The sequence below is a fragment of the Lagopus leucura genome, unplaced genomic scaffold (genome assembly GCF_019238085.1).
Source record: "Lagopus leucura isolate 7727_CA_CO unplaced genomic scaffold, USGS_WTPT01 Super-Scaffold_1, whole genome shotgun sequence".
NCBI lineage: Eukaryota > Metazoa > Chordata > Aves > Galliformes > Phasianidae > Lagopus > Lagopus leucura.
The window spans coordinates 8144253-8161943 of NW_024962250.1; the positions used below are offsets into that span (position 1 = coordinate 8144253).

The 17691-nt window shown below is 42.6% G+C and overlaps 1 protein-coding gene across 3 annotated transcripts in view; it reads left to right on the plus strand.

Moving 5' to 3' along the window:
• The window catches only part of MAPKBP1 (mitogen-activated protein kinase binding protein 1), an 89291-nt gene that overhangs the window by 14271 nt on the left and 57329 nt on the right, over positions 1-17691 (plus strand). For all 3 annotated transcript variants that reach the window (XM_042883545.1, XM_042883626.1, XM_042883706.1), the window contains exon 3: positions 13344-13435. In XM_042883545.1, coding sequence (XP_042739479.1) covers positions 13344-13435 — 92 coding nt within the window. The remainder of the gene's footprint in view (positions 1-13343; positions 13436-17691) is intronic.

Below are 17691 nucleotides of genomic sequence, written 5' to 3' on the forward strand. Positions count from 1 at the left end.
CATTGAAGAAAGTGCAGTTTGGTTGTGTGCCTGGATCTGTGGCTTTCTGAATTTCTTGACAAGTGCTGTAAAGAAATTGTGGTATTTTTTTATGTTCTGTTTTCTCTCCATATGGCAGGAGTTCTAGGTGGCAGCACAAACAAAAAGGGGTTTTAAGCCTTTGAATAAAATTGCTTCTTCTGAGTGTGCTTTTACTTCCTCAGTTCTCACGTTTGACAATTCTACCAGTTACTCATGCTTCTGAATCTCAAGTATAGAAGAGAGACCTGCTTTGCCAGTGTTATGTCTTGTGTTTCCAGGTTTTCTGCACCTGGATAGCAGCCTGTGCCCTTTTCCTTTTTGTTGGGTTACCTTTGGCTTCTGAAACAAGTGAGCTTGTGGTTGGACTGCTGTGCCTCTCATTTACAGAGTCTGTTTCATTCAGAAAGGAAACTGAAGAGGCGCTTGAGGAAAATTACAGGCAGAATTGATTGAAGGCCAAAGAATGTAGAGAAGGTGAAGCGCTCTAAATAAATGATTTATTGTGTTTGTTTAGGAATGCTTTGTAGCTGTCTTAGTAACTTTTTTTTCACTCAGTGCTGTTTTTTGTCTAATGATGTTTTCCTCTGTGGGCATGGGGGGAGAGACAATAGGGTAATGCTTCTTGCTGCTGAATTGCATGGGGAGTTATTCCGATCTTTAGGGTGTTGGGTCTAGTCCATGAAATCTGTAACAAATCCTTATTTTTTTGGAAAAACTAAGCCACATTCTGCATCTGAGGTAGGTATACACAGAGTGACAACTGTCAGCATGCAGCAGCGTGCATCTTTGGAGCAGAAAGCAGCGGTGGTGCTCTGGGGAGGGAAATGGATATGCTGGGAGCCTGGAGCTCCATCAATGTGGTGCTCCTCTGCAGCTGTGCCTGAGCAGCTTCCTAGAGTGGTTGTAAATTGGGCTTGTAAATTGTCTTTCTAATGCTTGTGAAGTGCATGCTGAACCAAGTGGGCCAAACAGCGAAACAAAGTTCCTGTCATATCTCCTGCTCATTTTTACATCAGCAGTCTCTCTTAAATTATTCTTCGGGCCTTTTTGGTTCCCCTGACTTAAGCACTGGGGCAGGGACACCTCAGCGGGGTACCTAGAAGCATGTAAGGGTTGTTGAGGAAACAGTCAAAATCAGTGCTTGAGCAGTTGCCTGCTGTTTGTTTTCTCAGTCTTTGGCCCTTGTTCATATGGGTTCTTCCTGCTGGAGGAAGTTGTCTCCTTTCTGGCCAACAGGAGAAATCTCTTGGGTGCTTGGTAGGCATGTTGGCTAGCAGATGTGAAGTGCTGCTTAATTCTAGTGTGCATAAAAGGCTGTTGATGATAAAGGCTCTCTGTAAGAAGCTTATTTCTCAGGGCAGAGGGCAGGGAATGGAGGAAGGGATTGCAGAGAGCCAGGCAGTGAGTGGTAGCTCGGGGGTAGGGAGGGAGCTGGTGACTACTTCTTTATATCCTGATTGGTATGGGATCTCTTATATTCCTTTGATTCATTTTTAAGTATTCTTTTACATTTTTGTCCCTAATCTCAAGCAGGAGTGAGGTTCAGCATGGTCTGAGCTGCTGGAATCTGCGAGGAAGTTAAGGTTATTCCCAGCTCTGCCACTTGTTTGTTACACAGTGATTATCAAGACATTTCTCCTCAGTGTGTGTTTTTTTTTTGTTTTTTTCTTTTTTTCTTTTTCATCTAGTCCTCTGATATCTGGTTATAGATTGCAAGCTGTGTGAGAGTACATGTTGCTGTGAACACAGGACACCTTCCTGTTTGTTGTGACTTCTTACAAGTAATGTGAAACAAACAATACATAGTCCAGAAGATGTTTAGGGAGAGATTGAATGCTGATCTCTTTATGACCTGCCTCTTTCCATGTGAATGTTGTCTGCATGATAAATGCTGTGTACTCCTGTTGTATTTATTTTCCAACCTTGGCATCTTTTAAATTGATGATGTGAGAGTGTTTTTTTTTTTTTTTTTTTTTTTTTAAATGTAATTTAAATTTGCTTACGGCAAAATCATTTTCTAATCTTCTGAGGATGTAAGAATTTACTTTCCCCTATAAAGTCACTGCAGTCTTAGGGCAATGCATGTGTGGGAGGTCAAGGTGCCCAGCCCTGAACAAGTTCTGGTGTTGAGGAAAGAGCTGCCAGGTGCTGCAAGGTAAGCCCTGACCTCCTGTGGAGGACAGGTAAGGTATTGGAGTATAGAAAGCTCAGGCTTTTATCTTCAGAGCATCTCTTTAACTCTTTCCCAGAGACTCAAGTATGCTGCTTGAAGCTATCCCCTTCTCTGAAAGACCTGATGAGTTGCCCTTGTGCCAGTGAGGGCAGGGTATGGACAAGATTTAGAATGATGGCTCAGAAATGGCGGTTGATGACATCTTAGGCAGAACTGCTGTGTAAATCAGTGATGAAGGATAAAAAATCAATTGATTTGGCATGACATGTTGTGAGTGAATGAACAAATGAATTGTGAGTGTATCCTTAGACAAGCTGATTAAGATGCTTTCCTTCACCCTATATAGTTTACTATTGTAGGAACAAGCTCTGCCACCACATCTTTCCCCACATCCCTACAGACTTGGACAAACAGTACACAAATGCTTTTAAACCAAAAATAAATGCCAGTGATAAGAAATGCAGGAAACCAGGGACAGAAGTTTCAGTGTGGTACTTTAATGAAGTATTTTTCCTGTTCTGGTTTCCCTCAGCAGGGTTAACTGTGAAGAGGGCTCTTGGAGCCCTCCCTTTCAGTGTGTCTGCCCCGTGTCCATGTTTAGTTTGAATGTATGTGTTGTTTATAGAGTTCAGCACGGAGTGATTTAGGACTGAGCTTCTCACCACGGCGATATCAGTGTTGGAAACTCTGTGTTACGGCCCATGTGTTTAATTTCCCTGGAGTCGGGAGCTATGCGAAGCTGCCACAGTTCCCTTGGAGCGGGTGCCTGTCCTGCAGTGAAGCTGTGGACTTTTAACTCCTGGCTGTTTGTGTTTAGGAGCGGCCCAGCTCAAGGCTGGGGCTCTGGGGTGGGACTATGGTAGAGCTGTGGTGGGAGAAATCCTGCCAGCCCTTGCCTGAATCCCTGTTTGGCTGTTTTCCTTTCCCTTGTCTCACCTATTGTCAGCACTAAACTCTTGTGCGAAACAGAGGGGAAAATGACTGTGGAGAGAGCCTTTCTCATCTGGGAAGTGATGATTAACGGTGATAAACAGTGACCCTTTCACTTGGAGAACCGTTTGCTCCTGCTTGATTTCAAACCCTTATATGAGTAACTGAAATGCTGCCCAAGGGAGCTGTAGTAATTTATTTTTTATTTATTTTTTTTTCACATTTTCCTCTTACTGAAGCACTTTCTTTGCCTATGTTCAGGCTTTGTGCCTGGATTTGGAGAAGGCTAACATAACACTGTCACAAAGTCATCCTACTTCCTTTGATCTCCACTTTTGGGACAGATTGATGGGGGACCATTGCAAGTCTTCGCCTGTATTTAATCCTCTCACAGATACTTCTCCCTGCTGGGGGAGGTGAACTGGTTCCTTTTTCTACTAAGAGGAATCACTGGACAAATTGACTATGTGGGAGGCAGAAGTCCCCCCCCTACATGAAGTCTGGTATGTCACCTGCTCTCTTTGCTGTGTGAAAACTTAATACGTGTTTACAAATTGGAATAATCTGTTTCTTGTGAAGAAGTGATCCTGCACAAGTCCAAGTCCTGAGAACTTGGAGTATGACTTCTTTGCAGGGTGCGTTTCTGTTTCCCAGAGGGTTTGCCTGCTTATTGGAGAAGGTCAGATTGACTCCATGTGTATACACAGTCCGAAAGTGTCAGGATTGACACTTGATGTGCCAGCAAACCTGCAGCCTGTTTGATATTTTTTTCTTTATTTTAAAATAAACATTCATCACGCTATCTTCTCTTGCACCAACAAAAAATTCCCCACACAGAAATCAAAATAGCATAATCATAACGTTGACAAAGGTGGACAACTGGCACACATACTCCACCCCTTGTCTCTTCACACTTTTATATTTCTGAAGCCTGGATATTCAGAACCTTTTGTGTAATGCCATGGAAGTTTGCGTTGCGCGGCTTTTGTGGCTAACATGATGGCTGAATGGGAGATGCTGCTTTGCTATGGCTGTAGCCAGGGTTCGCTATGTTACATGGAACCTTTCCTCACCCTGCAGTATTTTTGGAAGAAATTGGACCTTGGTGTGGGCATGGCAGTGGGAAGGAACAAAATAATTAAGGATAATTTCACAGAGAGAGTGGTGAGGTGCTGGAACAGGCTGCCCAGAGAGGCTGCGGATGCCCTGTCCGGAGATGTTCAAGAGCAGGTTGGATGGGGACCTGGGCAGCCTGGTCTAGTATTAGATATGGAGGTTGGTAGCCCTGCCTATAGCAGGGAGTTGGAGCTTGATGATTCTCGGTGTCCCTTCCAACCCAAACCATTCTATGACAACTAGGTCACACTGTAGAAACTGGTAGGAAATCAACCACCTGTGTATCATGTCCTCTTTTGCAAGCCACAGGGACATTTGCACGTGACATTTGCTCTTTCGCTATGGCTGCTTCTAGAGGTGCTTTTAATAGTGTTCCTCCCTCTTCCCCAGGGCCATGCATTGACATTTATGGCCTCCCTGGGCCTGCCTTATTCCAGGTGCACGAAGTAGAAGGCAGAGTGTAGATTCAGCACGTAGCCTCTGACAGCTGGGGCTGACGGGTCAGGAATGCAGTCTTGACAGCTGGAATTGGACTGAAAGCAGCGAGCATGGAGGGGAGGCCAGAAGGGGAGAGCAGGCAAGAGGGGGGGGTGCGGTGAAATGGACAACATGCACGCACGCTGTGTTCAGGCATGTATAAGAAAACGGCCTGCAGGGATCCTGTGTTGCTCATGTTCCCTTTTTTCTACCTCTGGTCACGTTTTGTTCCCTGTTCTCTCAGCTGCCTGGATCTTCTTTAATAAATATGCATTCACATCCATTGTAGTGACACCAGGCAGAACCATTAGAACTGAGGCTCGGCATTTTCATGAGAAACCCACCCATACCACCTGTGCTTTTACACAGGTTCACAAATGTAATATTTTATGTAATTCAGTGATTCAAATCCTTTGGACAAGTGAGTTTGTACCAACTACTCTTTAGGCTAACGTGTGTTGGTTGTGATTTGTGTTGTGGAAAATCATTCCCTGTTGTTCTTTAAATGACTATATGGACTATCAAAATTATTTAAAAATGGCTACTGCTTGTTGAAGATAATGATATTCTGATCAGGTTTTTGTTTTTTTAATTCGTTAAAATAATGAAGGCTCATTCAGTGGCCAGAGGTCGCTCTGAATCCTTTAAAATTCAAATTGAGCATAGGCTAGAAGCACCTTGAAATGTTGCACCAGGTTTGTGCTGTGAGGATTATATCTGATGGTATTGGGATGGTTCCTGGAGGCTGTGGATGTAAGCCTGCAATGGCAGCTGTAAGCAAGGCTTGTGGGACTTACTGGAGAAAAAACATGGACTTGTTTTTTATGTCAGAGGCATCTTGAACTGGTCCTGTGTTGGAGCTTGCCTTACTATTGCTTTTGCGGGTGGAATATTATAAACAGGCTTGTTAAGGCAGCACCCAGTGCCAGCAAAGAGTACTGAGGAAGAGAAGGTTCAGGCTGGAGAGGACAGAATTTTTTATTTATTTTTTAAATAAAAAAAGAATTTGTGCATATTCAGACAAATAAGGGAAGAAGCTCTTGGGTAGGTGAGGGGCAGAAACCAACCCAGTGGAGCTGGGTGTTTTTGTTCATTGCCTGCTCTTGTAAGACAACCCCTACAGTTAATTCCATCCCTCCCTTCTCAACCCTCTCTTTGCCAGGTCAAACCCAAAAACTCCAGCTCACAGAAAACAAACAGAGGAACCTGGGCCCAAGCCAGACCTTTGCGTGTCAAGCTCAAATACAAAATGAATATTTCACAGCTGTGTTATAAAGCCCTGAAATGAAGACTTTACATTGAAAATGCTGACAGCCCCTTAAGTAGAACAGTATACTGTAATTAGTGTTCTGTGTCTAATGTGTCAGACGAAACACAGCAGAGCTAAATGTAAAACTTCAAGCCTTTGTTTTTGTACAGCAGTAACAGGAGATCAGACAGTGTGTTCAGACAGTAGATTAGAGCCCACAACGTGTGTGCTGGTCCCTGGAAGTTAAATGTGCTTTTTTTTTTTTTTTTTTTTTTTTTTTGTACTGGGGCTCAGGGGCTGCAGGAGGGATGTATGAACAGGGCCAGCTGTGAGATTTGGCATTGTGTATTAAATTTCACTTATGTAAGAAATAGATAGCTATTTCTTAGATGCTAACAATGTACAGCTACAATGCATTTCATGTGTCACATTCTGGAGTGCACAGATAGAACTTTGCTATGTTGCAGCATGGAAAATACGTTGGCTGCACTGTTAAAAAATTTGGTAACATTATGTGGGGAGTTGGATGTGAAAGCCACCACATTGTTGTGAAATCTAAGCCTGATTTTGGAGTTCTCTGTTGGTGTATTGCCATAGCTGAAGAATAACTGGGTTTCAAATCTGGCTGGTGAAAGTATTTTTTTTCTCAAGTGAAAAGAGCAGGTAGTTATGTAGCTGCTCCTCAAGCAGGTGATAACTGATTACTTGATGGCCATTGTATTATGCTGGGAAAGGCTTTCTAAAGCAATCCTCATAGTTTGTATCTCAGGGATTTCTGTGTGCAGCACTTCCTCAGAAACCCATATTTTTTTGCACATACATTATTAATAGACCCACACTCTGTTGGGAGAGGGATGAGGGCAGGCACATCATGCAGTGGATGAGAGATGAACTCTGATGGATGTTGTCTTTTCATGCTGAGTCGGTGCTGTTAGTTAATTAAATGGATTCAAAGTTAACTGTGTTACACACAGGCCCGCAAGAGGGCTTTTAAAATAGATTCTGTCTGTGTGTGGACATTTATTGAAGTAGCCATTCTGGAGTGTAATGGAATAATTGTACTGCGAGAACTTCCTTTGAGGATGCTCTTGTTCATGAATAATTGCTCACAGAGGCATAGATGGAAAAGATGGGGTTGAAACAAGACCGTTGATTCAAGAATAGGATTTCCCTTTCCATAGGAGAGCAAAGAGAATGGGGGTTACATTTCCAAGCACATAGCAGTTGGAGTTCTTATCTATGACTTTATTGTGCTGGATGACCTACCTCTTGGCTGTTTGTAAATGATTCAGATATCAAAAAGGCAGATCAAGTGTAAGGTACTAACGGGAGAAGAAAACTGAGCACGAACCAGAAGACCCTATTATTCTGCTCTGTAAACAGTTACTGCGCTCACAACTTGAAAGCTGTATGTAGTCTGGATGTTTTCCTATTGATCTTAGGAGAGACATAGTGGGCCTCAAAAGAGGTTCACAAAAGGGTGTCAGAAGTGATCAAAGATAGAAAGTGGCGTTCAGGGGAATCACTGAGTAAGTGGAGATTCTCCTGCTTGGAACACAGATGACTCTGGGGTGATAGAATACCTCCTTGAAAGTCACGTGTGACCTAAAGATGGTAGATGGAGATTGGCTGTTCAGTTTCTCTTCCAGCACAAGACTTAAGGGCCTTTGAGTGACATTAATAGGAGTCAAGTTTAAAGCAGGCAATAAGAGATGGTTCTTGCAACATGTAACACAGTGGTGAAGTTCCTTGCCAAAAGATGTTCTGAGTACTGGGGTTTTAAAGACAGTTGTTAAGTTCATGGTAGAGAACTCTGCTGAAATAGGTTAAAACAGAATAATTTTGAGTGGGAGATAGCAGATGAGAGAGACTCAAATTGCTTTTCCTCCTCTAAAACTTTCTCTGTGAAGTCTGGATCAGATGCATCTGCTTGCTGGATATGGTCTTCTTAGGCTGTAATCTCTTGCATGATGCCATTGACACTTGGACATGCAGGCAGCCCTATACCACAGCTTTTCCCTCCTCAGTGGCTTTTTTGAGCATTGGAATGTTGCAGCTATCCTCTCAAAGAAGCTTTCTTTATGCCTGTATTTAAATAAATTCTATTTGTAAAGAATGAGAATTTGCCCAGAAGAGAATGTGGGTAGTATTAGAAGGAAGGAAGTAAAGTGCTGAGTCAAAAAAAAAAAAAAAAAAAAAAAAAAGGAAAAAGCCCTCTCAAATTTACTGAGAGCATATCACTGTATGGAAGAGGGGCTGAAAAACTACTGGGGTACTCAGTCTTTTGCTTCTGTCCTGGGAGAGTGATGGGATAACAGCATCATACAGCCTACAGGTGAAACACTGTGAGGGATGCCTGGAATTAAAAATGTTTTTTTTTTTCAGTTGAAAAGTTAATTTTCATACCTTCCTTTAAGGTGACTCAGGGCTGTGGAACTCTGCTGGTGGGCAAGCAGGCACAGAAGAGTGGTAGCAAGCTGTCATCAGGAGCAAAACATCATCAGGGAGAGAGCTTGTGAGCTGTAGATCAGGCAGCAGTGTCACTGGCTGCTTTACCTTCTTTGGCATCCATTTTTTGTGGAAATTATTACTGTGCTCAATGGGTGTTTTTGAAAGAGTGACTTGAGGCCTGCTACTACACTCTAGGACCATCTGGCCTAGGTGCACTGGCCAGATGTGAACATGCAGATGGTCCCAGAGGGGTGCAAACTGTAGGGAAGAGGAGAGCATTTACTAGGAGCTGAAGAGCAGGATGGGAAATGTTGAGCTGATCCTTAAAGGATTTCTATGTTGTCCTTTTGGCACATGGAAACAGTTGCTTGTGGTTTGTCTTTCAACTTCCCTAAAACAGCAGAAAGAACTGAGTAAGAAACTCGTACTCTGAGAGCCAGGAGCTGCTGGTCAAATGCCTTGTTTCCTGAAAAGACAGGTGAAGCTGTAAGGGGCTAACTTAGACCAGCCTTTCAGAAAGGATTATCCAAATGCCAGCAGGAAAGCAAAGGTAGCATGGTTTTGTCTCACAGGTGTGGGCTCTTCCTTGACTTTGGGGGAGCCGTGCCTGAGGGAAGCAATTCAGACCTGCCCTTTAAGTTCCGGTGAGGATTGCACTGCACTCTACTGCAAGGCCTGGCTGTATTGAATACTTTTGCTAGTTGCAGTTCAAGACTCTGCTGATCTGATCTTACCAGGTAGAGGGGCTGTGGGAGCTTCCTAAATGATCTTGGGTTCTGAAGTGGAAGGAATAGGGTGACCTACTTAGGCGTTGAAATTTCTTTACCCATCTATGCAACTCTAAGCAGCTAAATTTAGATTTGTGTGTAAAATGAATGCATATCAGGAGTTGCAAGACAAGTGTTCATACCTGAAGTTTCTTTTCTATTTTTATTTATTACGAATGTGCCTTGAACCTCCAAATTTGAAAAAAAAAAAAAAAAAAAAAGTTGATATTAAAGAAATGGAGATGAGGTGGTTAACAGGTAATTACAATGCAGAATGAACTCTAGAAGTATATTGCATGTGATTCCATTTGATAGCACTTGCAAATCGCAGAGAACTGTGACTGAAAATGCCAAATGCTATTAATAGAAGCCTCAGGATGAAGTAACAAATGTGGATAGCCAGCCTCTTTTCTGAGCCTTTAATTTAGGGGAACAGAATTACAGGTTTTGTCTTGCAATTGTTTCCTGGCTTGGATGAGGGAGGTGAGGTGGCCCATTTATTGGATGTGATGACCTGAGCAAGCAAGGACATGTCTGATGATTGTGGGAAGCAATTTGGGCCAGTGTGGGAGCTATTATTGGTAACAAACCCACCGGTTTTCCAGGTCTGCAATGGCACTCTCCAGTGCTGTGGTTAGCTAAGATCAGAGTTGGAAAGAGATCAGGGAATTTTTTTGTGACTGGAATATGCTGATGTACTACCTGGATGACGTATATGAATAGCAGTGTCTGTATGGAACTGGGAAACTGAGTTTGCTGCATGAATTCCTACCTCATTTTGCCAGAACTTCAGATGTGGCATAATGTCAGACCTGTCTTGACTTATTTGCCCTTTGATAGCATATTTTTATGTGAGATTTGGAAATAAATGATAGTGTGCTCCTGCCTTAATTAACTATACTAATCTTTCATTTTATCTGGCAAGTTGAGAGGAATCCAGTCATCGTCCCCCCCCCAAAGTTTGTTCTTCTGTCACCTTTTGTGACAAGTGATTGACTCTCTTGAGCCCTTATGTCACCCAGGCTGGAGGTTGATCATGGAGATAAAGCGGTTATGCCTTCTGGGCAGGGAGGTGGGAATGGAGCTCAAGTTTCACAAGGCCCAATTTTAAATGTGTTTATCCTCCTTTTAGAGAACAAGTTGTTTTTAACACCTAAGGATTATTACTACACGTGCTGAGATGTTGTAAAAACCTCCATTTGAATGAGGCTTATAGAGTTGTCTTTCAGATTCTTAACACAAGGCAAGTTTTAAAGCTAAGCCTAGGAGCAAAAGAGGGAGAATCTTTCTCAGAAAGTTAATTGTGGATCTTTTGATACAGGTATCTGTTTCTGTTGCAATAGATCTAGCAACATCTGCAGTACAACCTTGGTGGCGGTTGTCTTTTTCTAATAGGACTAAGGGTCTTTTGAAGGCCAGATGATGTTGACTCGTGGTTGAAAACTGGACCTGAAGACTGAGCTATACCTTTTGTGTTGAGCTGAATGCTGGCTTTGTGAGAAAGGTGGACTTTCCACCTCTTATATCTACAAGTACAGTTTGTTGGCTGAGCAGCCTGGGGCCCTTGCAGACTCTAGAGCAAGAGAGGAAGCTGGAGAAAGCGTGATGGGGCGATAGTGCCAAGATGAATGAATTAGAGCTCTTGGTCAGTTTCTCACACTCCTCAAAACGAGGAGGGAGTGGATTTTTTTTCCATAATGCCATGTACAGAAGGGACAGGTACAGAAGGGTGGTACAGTTAGACAGATCTAGTAACCAGTAAAAGGGACTAGTTTTTCTTTTCCCTGTCTTTGAGCTCTCTGTGGCTTTCCCAGGCTGGAAAACAGAACAAAACCCATAGAACATTTTTTTTTTTTTTGCTTGTTTGGCTTGCTGGGGAGGCAGTTGTTATGTCTGTGCTGGTGCAAGGGGAAGTATCAGGAAGGGAGGGAGTTGGTTGGGATAAGAGAGGAAGGAATGGTGGAGTCTCAGGAGCAGGTGGCTGTGGGATGAGCTCAATGGCAGTGTAACATGGCACTGCAGTGATAACGTGTCCTTGTGGGGGAAAAACATACCTGTTGGTGAAACTAGGTTGCTGAACTGCTGCTGAATGCTATTAGCTGCATAGCCAAGGTCGAGCAGTGCCTTTTAGGACAGTTGTGATTACAGCCAGCCTGAGCTAAAGCCTGTGCTGAGCGGTGTGAGCACATCATTGCTAAATTTGATGTTTGTTGAGAGCATCAAGTATCTAGATTGGAATACTTGAATGGCACATGTCTCTTCCATTTCCTCTTTTGCTGTCAAGTATGCAGTTTCTATGGGAATTTAAACCTCTCTTTGTGTTATGGGTTGGGGACTGATGATATGAGCTTGAATCTCAGCAAATTCTTCTTTCTGTGCATTTGTGAAGCTAAACCTATACTGAAGTATTGTAACAAACCTGGAAGAGCAGGCATCCTCCCAGCCTCCTTTAATCCTCCCTCACTTTTTTAAGGAACATTAAATTATTTCCTTGCTATACTGGTGAATTGGTAAATGCATTTTTAATTGTATGTTCTTATACTAAACATAAACCCTGATGAATTTTACAAAAGTCATGGTTCCAGAGATACTTATTTCATGAGGAAGGGTGACAATTGGTGTTCTCTCACTCTGTCTCAAGGTATCTGGGATATATTATTATTAAAGGGAGAAATACACTGAGTTCTCCAGAGAGTGGGGTATAATATCTTCCATTTTTGGTGCCAAGGGTTTGAAGCCAGTCCAAACTGGAAGTCACTGAGGCATGGATGGCCTGCTTTAAGTGAGCTGCTGGCACCGTGGCCCTACTTTACCTGTTGAAGTAAGGCAGCCACCTAGCTCCCTAAGTGGGCTTACTTTTGTGACCTTCTCCAGTGACCTGAGCCATGAGACTCATTTCTTCACCCTACAGCTGAATTCTTAGTCTGATAAGCTATGTTGCCAGGGTAGTGTGGGGAAGCCTGCCCTGCCCTTATCTTTTGTACTGCACGTTGATATAAATACAAGATGTTGGTCTTCAGGGCAGCCATTAATGATAGTGGCAATTTTACAATGGTGCCTGCTTATGCAGCGTCCATGCCTTAAGGCTTTAATCAAATATAATTTAGATGATGATAATTGAAAACAGAAGACTGTGATCCATGAATTTGGCAGGGACAGCAGTCCTGCAGAGGAATGTATGCTTAAAATATATAATAAATAAAATCGAGCTGCACAAATGCAAAAGAGAGTAATTTTGTGTCTGTAAGAAGAATCCCATGACAAAAAAAGCTGGTTTATGCTCAGATGTTGAGTCCTTTCATACCACATACCAGATTTTGTGCAGTGTAATCCCACTTCAATCTTTTGTTTTGGGAAACTGCTGAATTCTGATGCTTCCTCTCCTAGAGCATGCTCCCTGAAAAGTCTTATTCTCCTTTGTCCAGGCAACTTTTATATTTGCTTACCCTGGCTGCTTGTCACAGAGATCTGGTTATAAATTTCTGTATCTTCCAAGTAGCTCTACCCAGTTGTCTTTTATTTCCTAAAATAGTTGAGATCTTTGCTTGGGGGCAAAGCAAGCATTTTGATTTATCGTCTGTTGAATAGGTCATTGGTATGTGAGTTTTTTAACCCAACAATATGAGCTGTTCTGTCTCTTGAGATTTGTGGAGAGGGATGTGCTGGTCCACCAGATGTGGTTTCCAGTTTAAGGACTGTGTGGAAAAAATTGGCTATTCAGTACCTAGGAATATGGAGTTGGGACCACACTGCCCCACCTACCAGTGGATGGGGAAGATAAAGAGAATGGGTCAACCTGGAAAAGACTTCCAGGGAAAGAACTGTAGTATAGTGCTGCTTGTTGTAGGAAGGTGGGAATCACATGTGCATCCCAGCTTCTCACTCCATACTAGTTATTGCTTGCTGTCCTCTACAATACATGGCAGTGCTTTGGCACAGAGGAATAATCAGTAGATCAATAACTGTACCCCAGCAGTATTTTACCGTGCCTATGTCGAAAATAGGATAAACAAGTTCTTACTCTGTGACTGGGTGCTTGTCAATGACTTTCTAGGATATGATTCTTCTCAGTGCCAGTCTGTTAGTGTCTGCATATGGGTCCATTTGAACTGTGCTCATATCTCACAATACTACTTCTTTTCTTTTTCACATGCTCTAGGTGACTTTGGAGAAGGTGCTGGGGATAACTGTGTCAGGAGGCAGAGGATTAGCCTGCGACCCCAGAACTGGCCTCGTTGCTTATCCAGCTGGGTGAGTCACTAAACGTATTCTTTAAAGCTGAGATTAACAAAGGCTGGGATGACTGCATAAGGTCCAGGGTATTTCCAGTGCGGTCTTCTATAGGTAGAATTCACCATTCCTTAGTCTCCTAACATAGAGGTCAATTATGAGCATCAGCACTGCTAGTATAATTAGGAAAGGAGAAGAACTGCATCTTACCTGCCAAGTTTTAATGATATCCTTTTATGGAATCCCTTTCCCTCCTCTTGCTCTAAGCTAGGTGTTAAATACATTGTGGGCTTTTTAACTATGCTCTGTAGCTTGCTGACCTTGCTCATAACTCAATGGGATAGATGCTCAAGCCTGTGAGTACCTAATGGAGCAAATGCTGCTTTCAGTGAGTTGACAAACCCTTGTTGTGCATGCCCTGCAGTTTATAACTTGTTCCAAATGTGGAGAAAGAACTTAGGCTTCATGTTGGCAGCTCTTTGCTTATGGGTTCTTTGAAGTGCTTCCCATCAAATTTGCAAATTGAGATATCTAGGTGGAGACACTGGACAGCAAAAGAGCTATCCAGAGGGCTGAGGGCTGTACAGGTGGCTTTGTGAGTTGCATGTTTAGCAAAATTGTAGACGTTCTGGACTGGATCCTGATCTTGCTGAAGATAGAGCTCGCTCAGAACGTGTCTGTAGAGGAGCAAATCCTGTCAGAGTTGCTGGATTGTAGGATGAGACTCATGTGAAGGAAAGTAGTACCTTAAAACTTTAAATGGAAAGTTTGAAAAGGTCAGATTAAGATCTCGTAATAGATGGTATATTGAAAAAGCAAGGGAGGAGAAGCATTTTCTGTAGGATGTTTACCCTGCTAGTGGAGACGTGGCCATTGAGATGGGGAATGACTATGGCTTAGGTGGAAAGCTACAATACAGTAGTCAAAATAAACTGCAAAGACAGAGGAGTGACTCTTCAGGAAGTCTTCACTGCCCAATGTGGTGCTACGTGGAGATACTTTATCTGTCTCTAAACTGGATTGCTAAAGACCACACAAGCTTGGTTGTTCTTTGAAGCTAGATTATTCTGCTGGTCAGCAAGCTATAGGAGAACTGGGAGGGTGGTATCTGCTGGTGGCGTTGCATAGGCATACTCTCCACATGTAGAAGGTGGAATTAGAAGAAAAGAACTTGCATGAGAATTATGCGTGGTCTTTATAAGCACCCAAGAAACAGGCTAACAGTGTCTAAGAATACTGTATTTCTTGCTGAAATAAGACATGGGATCAATAAAACTGGCTAGAATTTTTTGCCGTTTCTCACTGATGTCCTGGTTCACAGAATCACAGCATCATTGTGAAGTGACTTCCTGAAGCAGGGTCAGCTAGAGCAGACTGTCCAGCACCATGTCCAGGCAGCTTTTGAATATCTCCACCACAACCTTTCTGGGCAGCACGTTACCAATGTTTGGTTACATATGCAGTGGATTTTTTTTTTTCTGTTCTTGTTCAAATAAAATTTAATCTGTTTTCATTTCTGTCCATTTTCTCTTGTTCCTTCACTGGGCACTACTGAGTCTGGCTCCCTCTTTTTTCCTTCCCTTCCATGTAGTGTTCATGCACACTGATAAAATTCTCTTGAGTATTCTCCAGACTGAACAGTCTCTCCTCATTTAAAAGATGCTCCAACTTCTCCGTTACCTTTGTGGATCTATACTGGACTTGTTGCAGTAAGTCTGTATTTTTCTTGTATGGGAGAGTGCAGGACTGGACATACTCCTGAGTTTTGGACTGACCAGAGCTGAGCAAGGGGGAAGGATCTCCTCCCTTGAGTTGTTTGCATTGTTATTCCTAGTGCATCCCAGAAGAATATTGGCCTTCTTCATCGCAAGGGTATGATGCTGACTTACGGTCTGATTGTTCACCGGGACCCTGTAGTTGTTCTTCTTAGAACGGTTTTGCAGCCCATAAATCTTCATCATGTACTGGTCCCATGGGGTTATTCTTCTCTTGGTGCAGGACTTGGCATTTCCATTTGTTGAACTTCATTAGGTTCCCACTGGCCCAGTTCTCCAGCTTGTCCAGGTTGCTTAGAACAACAGAATAGCATTCTGCTGTGCCAGCCACTCCTCCTGGTTTTGTATCATCTGTGAACTTGCAGAGTGTGCACTCTTCCTTGTTTTCCAGCTCTCTAATATGGAGATAAAACAGTAACGGCCTCTTTATCAACTCCTGGGGTGTATCACTACTGACTTGCCTCCAACCTGTACTGCTGATCACAACCCTCTGGGCCTGGACATTCACCCAGTTTTCAGTCTACTTTGCTGTGCACTTACGTAACCTGTACTTTGTCAACTTGTCTATAATAATGCTATGAGAGACAATGCCAAAGGCCTTATTAAAGTCAAGGTAAACAACATCCTCCGCTCCCCACTTTTATGCCAAGTTAGTCACCTCATTGTGGAAGGTTATGTTACTTAAGCATGATTTTCCCTTCATAAATCTATATTAACTACTTTATCATCTTCTTGTTTTTCATATTTCCTTGGGATTTGTTTCCAAGATTAGTTGCTCTGTCACATTCTTAGAGATTGAGATGAGGCTGACCAACCTGTAGTTCCTGACATCTTATTTGCACTTCTTGAAGATGGAAATGACATTTTCCTTCTTGCATTATTCAGGAATTTCTCCCAGTCCCCATGACCTTTCAAAGACAAGTGCCCTTGCAGTGACATCAGTCCTATCTATGAAGAGGCCATTTTGATTGCTATACCTAGGCTTTTCAAGATCCAAAGAAGGTGAGGATGCAGTCTAAGCTGCATTTGATCAGAGGAACTTCTGGTTTGCAGTACCCACAGGTTATCCTGTCTGTTCTATTCTCTTTTCCCCAGTATATTCCCACTTCTGTAAGGAACATTTGGCAGCAATGTTTCTATTCCTTGTTAGCATTCATTAGCTGTGGTTCAGAGCCATGTCATCATTTGAGCGCTATCAATGTTAAAGCAAAAGAGCTTCCAAGGGAACCTCGTGTGGACTTCTGAGAGAGTCCTGAAGGTAAATGCAGATGAACAAATCACAGTTTGACTCCTTGGGTTTCTGCAGTGTGTTGAGATGCTAGCTGAATCTTACAAGGCCGTTTTCTTATCATGGAGCGTGAGTTTTTTCCTCTTATCTTAAAACTTTTATATTTTTTTGTTAAATGAAAGTTTGAGATCTGCATGTGCACTTGACAGCATCTTTTATGCCTGAACTCTTCAGAGACAGGCAGATAGATTACAGAGTGTGTCACCTCTTCTTCTGCATCTTTGCTGACACTGAATATATTTGCACTTGAGGAGGAGGAGGAGAGGGAGAGAAGAAAACAAGTGCACTAAGCTGAAATGGATGGTCTTGGATAGCTAAAGATAGGTGAGTTTTATTAACAGTGACCTCCTCTGATGAGCTGGTACATGCCAAACATGAATGTAATGAAGTATGAGGGCACCTGGGGATTCCTTTGGATAATTAAAAGCCTAAGTGGTTCCTGAGGACTTTGCAGAGGAATTCTTGTTCACATTTGGTGGTGGTATCATTTCATGGCCCAGGCAATATGCCAGATGTTTTGTTACAATGTAATGACCTAGGTGACTTGCTGCTTATGTGCCATAGCTATCCTGTCTTGTGATGCCAGTGTGATTTACTGCACACAAAACAATCCTTTTGTGCTGGCTTAATATAGCATTTGTTAAGAAGTCAAAACATGAGGGAGGTATGGGTGTAGACCTTATTATAAGGTGATGCAAATTCAGTTTGTTAGTATTTGTCTTTCCCTCCTATTCTTATTTTTAGTGGATTTGTCTCACATGGATAATTTGCAAGAATCCTGGCATTACTAGTTCATTGACTGTATTTATTTTTGTTCCTATTTGAATTTAGTGGACAGGGAAGCTTCTTACATGTGGCTGATTTTTGCAGACTGGGTAAAGTTCACGACCTGTCCACACAACTTGGTCATCCTTCAGTGGTGCTCAAGGTACTCCAGTGATTTCCTCAGCTCTCTACTCACCTACTGAAGTTTTGCAATCCTGACATGGAGAAGTTTTGCTTCTCCAGTTTGTTCTATCCCTGAAAGCTAACTTACGTAACAACCCTGTTTTCCTAAGAACACTTTCAACACACCTAGATTAATTTGGTTGAGATCAAAACAGTTGCTGCAGGCATCCTGACTTCATCCAAACCAGGCACATGAACGTTTGTTTGAATGAGGACTTGTGCCTTAGAAGTTTAGGCTTTCTTTGAGCAGAATTTTACTCTGGTCT